We start from the raw sequence: 8,608 nt of genomic DNA, 5'->3' as shown, positions 1-8,608 counted from the left end.
GTTTTTGGTGTGTCCCCAGAGGGCCCCAGAGCTGCAGGAGGTCTCAGGTGTGTTTGGGCATTTCCCTGGTCAGAGGTTCATGCCCTGCTGTGTCCTTGAGAACGGTCTGGCTTTGGGCAAAACTCTGCTCCTACACCCAGAGCTGGCCTCAGGAGCATCTGGCAGCTGCTCCATCATAAAGAACAGCTCAGAAATCCACAGAACCAGATTTTCCCTTCTTTAGCCACACAGTAACAGGATTTTACACTCTTGAGCGATGCTGACAAACACAGCATGAACAAAAGCCAGCTACAAGAAATGATATTCTCCTTTTATTTACCTATGACCATGACAATGTAGGTGTTTTTTCTAGCTGCAGAGATGCTTTGCACTGTAAACTGGGAGGCAGTGCTTCCCAAACACAGCATTGTTATCCAGAGTCAGGAGAGCGGCTGCTGCACAGAGTTGCTTTTCTCCATCACCAACCCCTCCGTCGTCAGGGCATGGATATATTGATATTTACACCAGGCTCCCCCAGCGGCCCGCTGCCAGGGAATGGGTCTGGCACACAAAACCTGCTGCCTTACAAAAAATCTACACACCTGGAAAAAGAAAAAGGCATCCGCTCCGCCGGAGAACTCGGCCGCGACACACACAAATATTGCACTTGGAACTTGGGAACGGGGAGGACACGGGGGGTTCCTATCGCACAGCAACGTGTCCAGCTACAGGAGGGCAATAAATAATCCAGGGGTGAGGGCAGGAGGGGGTGCTTGGCACATCCCCAGCGCAGGGACCCGGCTCTCGCTGCTCTGGGGGACCCACCACGAGCCAAGGAAGCGCCGGGCTCCGGCCAGAGCTGCTCCGGGACGGCCCCGCGGCTCAGGGAAGCACAGCAGCATCCCGGGGCTGCTCCAGTTCACGAGGTTTAATCCAGGCTGATGTTCTGATGTTTGTGTCGGTGCTGTTGTCCCCTTGCCAGAGCCCTGCACGAGAACCCCTCCTCTGAGCCGAGCCGGGCTCGCTCTCCGCCTCCCAGCAGCGCTCGTGGCCGGGACAGGAGCTTCACAGTAGCCTCGTGGGAGCTTCCTCCTGGCTAAATCCACACCGGGGCCACCCCGAAGGCGTCGTACCAGCGATGGTGGGACGGGGTGCTGCAGCAGTACCAGACTGCTCGGGCTGTCGGTCCCCTCGGCCCCGAGCTCCTTCAGCTGCCCCGTGTCCGTCCGCAGCGGGACAACGAGCTCCCACCAGCTCCCAGGAAGGCCTCCAGTGCCCAATTCCATGTAAACACACAGCTCCCAGCCTGCCCCGAGACAGTCCTTGGGCCTACAGCGGGGAGCTGCCTTTCTTCTGGTTGATTATGTCCAAGTACAGGTCGGAGCGGAGGAAGCGGGGGTACGAGTCCTTCTCCATGAGCCCATAAATCCTCTTCTGCGCCAGGTCGAAGCAGCTGCGGGTGATGTTCTGCAGGTTCTCCTTGGTGTGCTCCCGTGTGTAGGAGTCCAGGTTCACCTGTGGGCAGAGGAACAGGGTTAGAACAGGAACCCACCGCGCCGGGAGCCGCACCCCAGCGTGGAGCCAGCCCTCACCTCCTTGCAGGACTGGATGGCAATGTACTCAGCGAAGATCTTCTTGGCCTTGGAGACCATCTTGGACTGGGATTTGATCTTCTTGAACTCCTCACAGGCCAGCCAGAACTCCAGGTTCTCCTCGCTGAACTCGGTGCGCAGGAAGGCCCTGAAGGCGGCGAGCCCGTCTGTGGGGGACAGGGACACGGCTCTACTCCTGCTCACAGACAGGAACAGCCCCAGAGACCCTCAGCTCCTGCAGAGCTGCAGCCCAAAAAACTGTCAAAAACCCCTTGTGCAAACAGGCAGCAAGAGCAGCAGCAGGAGCTGAACCCACACCCCCACCAAGAGGCAGAGGGAGGCTGGGCTGGAGGGGCACAGGTGCCCCCCTGGCTGTGTGCAGGATGGGGTGCCTGGGAAGGGCTGTCCTCCCCTCCTGGGGATGTTCTAAAGCAGTTCTGCTCCATGGACCCCCTGCACAGCCCCAGACTGGGCACAGACATGGATCACTGCCTCCTCCTCCTCCTCCCCAGGCTGCAGCCCCGACCTGAAGCTCTCCCCAGCCCCTGTCACCGAGTTCCCCCTGGCCAGGCAGGAGCAGGAGGGGTGCACACAAGGGAGAGGATAATTTCACTTTGTGCATCCCCAAACACCGGAAGGGATTAACAGAGGAAATCCCAGCTTCACCCAGGCACGTGTCTGGATATTCCCCTGGCAGCAAACACAAGTGGAAGGGATGGACACACACTCACATTTGTGCAGCAGCAGCTTCTCCAGGGAGTCCCCCCACTTGAGCGCTTCCTCGGGAGTGGGCCTGTGGAAAAAGGACGGCACGTTGGCAGAGCTCAGCAGCAAAAGCCGCTTTCCCTGCCTGCTAAACATTTCCAGTGGATTAAAAGGCAGGCTGTGAGCCCAGCACGGCTGTTCCCAGCTCCCAAATCAGCCTCCTGCTGAACGTTTCCAGAGGACAAAGCCCCGTGTGCCCGAGGAGCTGGCCCTGGCTCCCACCTTGCTGCTGGCACTGGCACAGCAGCTGCAGGCAGAGCTCCTGGGCAGCACCACAGCAGCTCTGCCAGAAGGAAACCGCTGCCTTTAGGCTGGCAGGAAGAAAATGCAACCCCAGGAGGTCTGTGCAGGCAGCTGCAGCACTTGGGGTGTCTGAGGAAGACTCGGAGAAGCTCCGGGTGATGCGGAGCTGTGGAAACGCCGGATTTCAGCTGCCCCGTTCAGGAGCAGGGAGGGCTGGTCTCCAGCTGCTGGAGCATCTCCAGAGTAAAGTGGTTTTTCAAACCATCCTCTGGCCAGTAAAAGTTCTGTAGACAGGCACTGAGAGAACGCTGCTCTCAGGTAAATTTCCAGCCCAAGCTGCTGCGGTGCCGCAGAGCAGGCAGGACCTCTCACCCTCCAGCAGGACGTTTTCAGCCAAAAAATATTTTAAATGCTCCTCCAGATACAAAAACTCTGCGCACAGCTTCCCCAAACGGGGGGAACAGAGCCTCCCTGGAGGTGAGGAGCTCCAGAGCACAGCTTGTCCCCAGATCCCCCCGTCCCCATCCCCACGCCGCCCTCTCAGCACCTACTTGAGGGATTTGAGCACTTTGTCCAGCTTGCCGGAGGGGTTGGCTCCGGGGGACTCGTTCCGCCGCCGAAAGATCCCCAGCCGGTTCTTCATGTCCTTGGCTCTACAGAGAAGAGCGAGCGTGAGCGGCCGGGCGAGGGGACCCCCAACCCAGCCCCTAACCCAGCCCCTAACCCAAAACCCAACCCGAAACCCAACCCGAAACCCAACCCGAAACCCAACCCGAAACCTACTCCTTCATGGTGTGCCGGCGCTGCAGGCTGCCCGTGTGCGGCCTCTGCACCGCCAGCAGCATCTCGGCGTGGAACTCCAGCGGCTGCGGCTTGGATGGGTCGCGGAAGAAGGGCATGGCTGGGGGACAGCGGGGACAGCGGGGACAGCGGGGACAGCCCGAGCAGCGGGGACAGCCCCAGCGCTCCCAGCCCGGCTCCAGCCGTGGCGAGCAGCTGGAAGTGGGCGGGCTCAGCGAGCTTTAAATGCGGCGTGGGGCGGCCGGGGAGCGGCGAGCGAGGGGAGGCTGTGCCAGCCCCGCCGCTCTTTGGGACGGCTCTGCCGTTGCTGGGGAAACTTGAGGAAAGGTGGAAAAATCAGCGCCGAGGCGGATAGTGGGGCCTTTCAAGAGACGGCGGGGAAAAATAATCGCGGCTTGGATTTACGAGGGCTATTTATAGAGCGCAGGCATCCCGGGAAGGCGGAGCGGGCTGGGGAGCGGGGAGGGGGCTGCCCTGGGTCCCCCCTGCCGGAGCACCCCCACACTCAAACCCCACCGTGTCCACCCGTCCGCGGTGCCAGCCGTGGGGACACGGCCGTGGGGACATTCCCGACGGAATTTCCGTGGGGACATCCCCAAAGGGGGCGGTCGGGATGGGCAGCGCAGGGCGCTGGGGCGAGGTCCCCCCGCTCCGGACAGACTGACGGACGGACACACGGATACGGGGCTGGCTGTTGCCCACAGGGAGATTCCAGGAACTCAGAGTTTTATGGATTTTTTGGGAAGCGCCAAAGTGGGAAAAGGAGCCCCCGGAGCCCCCCGGAGCCCCCCGGAGCCCCCCGGAGCCCCCGGCACGGGCAGGGCTGGGCGGGCCGTGCTGCCCCCGCGTGGCGATGTGCGGTCACTGCAGCCGGGCACGGCGGGGACACGGAACCAAAAACACCTCCCAAAAACCCAACAAGTGCAAAAAACACCTCCCAAAAACCCAACAAGTGCAAAAAAACACCTCCCAAAAACCCAACAAGGGCAAAAAACACCTCCCAAAAACCCAACAAGTGCAAAAAACACCTCCCAAAAACCCAACAAGTGCAAAAAACACCTCCCAAAAACCCAACACGGTACCAAAAACACCTCCCAAAAACCCAACAAGTGCAAAAAACACCTCCCAAAAACCCAACAAGTGCAAAAAAACACCTCCCAAAAACCCAACAAGGGCAAAAAACACCTCCCAAAAACCCAACAAGTGCAAAAAACACCTCCCAAAAACCCAACGCATACAGCAATGCCCTCTTAGCACTTGGACCTTGCTTCTCCCTTTTCTGGCGGTCTTGTCCCAATGACAGTGATCTGTCGCTCATTAAAAAGCATGTATAATGAATTCTGTCTTAATTACATTTCAGCTTCCATCTGTGTTTTTAATTTTTTCCACTTAAAATACCTCTCCTTGATCACATCATAAAGTGCACACAGACAGTCTTGCGCTGCCTGTGGATATAACGTATTTATCAAAACCTAAGAGCATCAGTCTTTTCTCAACACACATGGACTCTGAATCTGAAACTCCTTATCTGACAACATCTCATTAGGCAAGAGGCTTCAGTTTTCCCTTCTTGATCTTTCTGATTCTGCAAATTTAATGTTACAGACAGCAAGGATGCTCAGAGAAGCCGCCTCTGCCTGGCCAAGCCATGCCCAGGGACACGAGGGGGACAGGAGGGATTCAGGACAGGGATGCACCACCCCAGCCCAGGTGATGCTCTCCAGACCTACAGCTCTCTCCAGCCCCAGAAGGGTAAAACACAGCAACCACTGGGAAAAATAAAAGAGGTGCAACAAGCCCAGGGCTCAGCCCAATGGGCCACAGAATTATTGCAGAGGGCAATCGTTCCCCCCAATCCCTGGTGCTATTCATACCCTCATGGACACGGACAGTTCCACTGCCTTCACACCCCCTGATCCCAGCAGGACACGAGTCCCACCACTGCCAGGCACCTGCAAATGTGGGAAAAGCGGATCCAAACGCAGATCCTCACGCTCCAGGCACCATCTGCCTCCCATCACCGGCACCGCCGGCAGCCGGGGACGCACCGGCACAGAGGATGAGCCACCCCACACAGCCTGGAGCAACAAGCTCAGCAGTGTTCCCAGTTCCCAGGGCTGGCAGAGCACTGAGCACCCCTGGGTGGCTCACGTGGGTCACCTCCACAGCAAAGCCCTCAGCCCAAGGCCGGCTGGAACACACCAGGCAGGTGGTCCTGGCTCCTGCGTGGATTTTCCAGCTGGAACACACCAGGCAAACACCTCCTAAGGAAGTTCCCCAACTTCCACGTGCTGCTCCTCTTTGCACACCCTTGCAAAGGAGCAGCACCGACCCTGGGCATGCACAGCCCCCAGCTGCAGCCACACTGCACAATAAACGCCACAGCAAAAAATAATTCCATTTAAAAATTGCTGGTTTCACTCCATAAAGTGATCTGCCCCGGCACCCTAGCATGACCGCGAGGTCCAGCACCATCCCCCCGCACCGCTTCCAAACCATCCCCTGGACAGCGCATCCCGTTGCTCACAAGATGCCGGGTGTCCTACCTTTCCAGGTATTTTTCGGAGAAGTCCACCATGGCGTGGTGCATGGGGGCCGGCAGCGTGTGCCGGGAGAGCAGCGAGTGCGGACCCGCGGCCCCCGCCCCATAAATAGTCCCGGAGCCGGCGGGGACAGCCAATGGCGCTGCCCGGAGCTCCCCGGAGCATCCCCCGCCGGCTCAAGGTGAGCGCGGAGCCCGCTCCGCATCCGCCCCTGACCCCGCCAGCCCCGCTCCCCCGGCGCTCCACGGGCCCGGGGGGACGGCCCTGCTGCAAGGGCTTCGTTTTCATTTCCAGCGCCGGGGGTGGGGGGGAAATAATAAAAAGAGCTAAAAATAGGCGGCGGCGATGAGGCAGCGCGGGCCGACAGTGCCGCTCGCTGGCACAGCCGGCGGGGCCGGGCGGCTCCCGCACCCTGAGCCGCTCAAAGCACGTGTGGCTCCTCCGGCTGCCCGGCACACGCGGCGCAGGACACGGGACACACAGCCACGGGCACCCCCTGGCCCCGGCACCCGGCCGGATCCGCGTTCTGCAGGAGTTCGGTCCCGAGCATCCTCACTCGTGCACCTGCCCCGCCTCAGCTGCGGCTGTGCCTGAGGAGAGCGAAGGCCACGGCTGCCTTGTCCCTGCTTACACACACTCTTTGACACCCCAAAGCCTTACCGGGAGCAGCAGAGGGGATGCCAGGGTCCCTCGGGGGTCCCCGTGGTCCCTGCTCCCTGTGCCTTGAGGGCTGAGCCTGACCCATGATGGGAAACTCCCCATTCCATCTCCCCTTTCCATCTCTCCATTCCATCTCTCCATTCCATCTCCCCATTCCATCTCTCCATTCCATCTCCCCATTCCATCTCCCCATTCCATCTCCCCATTCCATCTCTCCATTCCATCTCCCCATTCCATCTCCCCTTTCCATCTCTCCATTCCATGTCCCCATCCCTCCTCCCGGCATGGAGCCGACGGGAAGGAGGCCCCCAGCTCAGATTTCACCACTTCCATGTCCTCTCCCTGAACCCAGACAAGCTGTTTTTCCCAAGAGCCGGTGTCTTCACCCTGCCCAGGCTCGGTGGAAGGGGGTGCAGTGCTCCAGCACACCCCACCACCCTTCCTGGAAATTCCATCTGAAGTGAGACCTCAGTTCATGGCTTTGCTGCTGGAAAAAGTCAGGGGGAAAGATGGGAATGCTGAGGGCTCCTGGTACCAGCAGGGCTCGGCTGAGGTGTCTGACCCCACAAACAGCCCTGGCACACCCTGCTGCTACCCCCCATGTGACACTTACAGGCTCTTGCTGCGTTTCTTGCGGGAGGTCTCGTCCCCTTCGTCACAGCTGCACTCAGGGTCTGCTCCACTCAGCTGGGGGGGAACAGAAGAAGTGGCTGTCACCATGCCAGGATGTGCCCACGGTGTCACTCTGTGTCACCAAGCAGCAGGACCAGCCTCCCCACGGCCCCCACACCACACAGCCCAGACCCACAGCACCCATAGGGCCCCTTCCTCATCGTGGCAATGACACAGGACAAGCTCCTGACACTGGAACCTCCTTCATCCTCTGCCACCTTCAGCCCGTGGTGTTCCTGGAGCATCGCAGGAGAGCCCATGGCCGGTGGCCCGGGTGCCCTCCAGGTGCTGACAGTGGTACCTCCTCCAGGGAGGACATTCACATCCCCACTGCTGCTCAAAGAGCCCAAAGAGCCCCCCAGAACCAGACTGGGCACTCAGAATCAATCAGGAGTTCCCAGCGGTCTCCAAGCAGGAGAAATCAGAACAGTTCACCTCTAATTGAATGATATCATTGTGGTTTACAAGTCCACTCTCTGAGCACCGCTCCAGGGCAGCCCGGACAAACCAAGGGGATCTGGGATGTGCCATGAGCTCAGGGCAGCACCAGCACAGCCTGTGAGCCACAAAGCCTGGCACCAGGCAGGGAGACCCTCGGGACCAGCACAGCTCGGGGGTTTAACATTCCATCCCTGAGCGCTGCAGATGCTCACGGCCATCCCCGCATCCCGCCCCGCATCCACCCGACGGCCGCCAGCTCATCCCGTGCTCCCGGGGCTGCCCGGAGCTTTCCAGGAGCATCACCCCGCGGCCGGGCCGTGGGAACCCTGCGCTCAGCCCCGCAGCCCGAGCTTTCGGACATTTCCTTCCATTCTGCGCCCGGCTTTCCGGAGTTTATCGGCCCCGAACAATGCGGCCCTCGCCGAGCGCCTTCCCCGGGCTGCCCGGGGCTTCCTGCCATTGTCCGGAGAGGCTCCGTGCTCGGGGACAAAAGGCAGCAGCAGCAGAGCTGTCCCGAGGAGTCCCAGCGCTCCCCACAAAGCCCGATAAAACAACCAGCGGCAAGGGGGGAACGGGGAGGCACACCGGGCACGATGGTGTTAAAAAGGGCTGTGGAATGAGCCCCTCTGAAACACTCCCAGATGGGAAAATAACCAAGAATTTGATGGATGTGATGGCGCTGGGTGCGAGTGCTGCCAGCGTGTGACAGCTCGGTGGGGGAATTCCATATGGGAATTGTGTCTCGGTGTCCCAAAAAGCTCGGAGGTTTCATTGAACTGTTCAAAGGCACAGAGAAGTAAAAGCACTTCCAGAGTGGAGGCAGGGGGGTGGCTCAGCCTGGCTTCCCTGGACGCTGCACACCCTCCCCAGGCAGGGAGAGGCAGGGAAAGGGGAACGGGGCAGTGATGGGAG

The 8,608-nt window shown here is 60.0% G+C and overlaps 1 protein-coding gene across 5 annotated transcripts in view; it reads right to left on the bottom strand.

Moving 5' to 3' along the window:
• Window positions 1-289: 289 nt before the first annotated feature.
• The window catches only part of RGS3 (regulator of G protein signaling 3), a 59,994-nt gene continuing 51,675 nt past the window's right edge, over window positions 290-8,608 (bottom strand). For 3 of the 5 annotated variants that reach the window (XM_033518446.1, XM_033518445.1, XM_015645115.3), the window contains 5 exons: window positions 7,197-7,270; window positions 3,131-3,232; window positions 2,303-2,364; window positions 1,572-1,738; window positions 290-1,494 (listed from right to left, as the gene is read on the bottom strand). In XM_033518446.1, the coding sequence (XP_033374337.1) occupies window positions 1,309-1,494; window positions 1,572-1,738; window positions 2,303-2,364; window positions 3,131-3,232; window positions 7,197-7,270 (591 nt within the window). In that variant the 3' untranslated portion in view covers window positions 290-1,308. Of the gene's footprint in view, window positions 1,495-1,571; window positions 1,739-2,302; window positions 2,365-3,130; window positions 3,233-3,362; window positions 4,118-5,926; window positions 6,074-7,196; window positions 7,271-8,608 lie in introns of those variants that run through there. The other 2 variants (XM_015645118.3, XM_015645116.3) reach the window with 2 other exon arrangements.

Source organism: Parus major, chromosome 17, assembly GCF_001522545.3.
Source record: "Parus major isolate Abel chromosome 17, Parus_major1.1, whole genome shotgun sequence".
NCBI classification, from domain to species: Eukaryota; Metazoa; Chordata; class Aves; order Passeriformes; family Paridae; genus Parus; species Parus major.
This window is presented reverse-complemented; position numbering and strand designations above follow the sequence as displayed.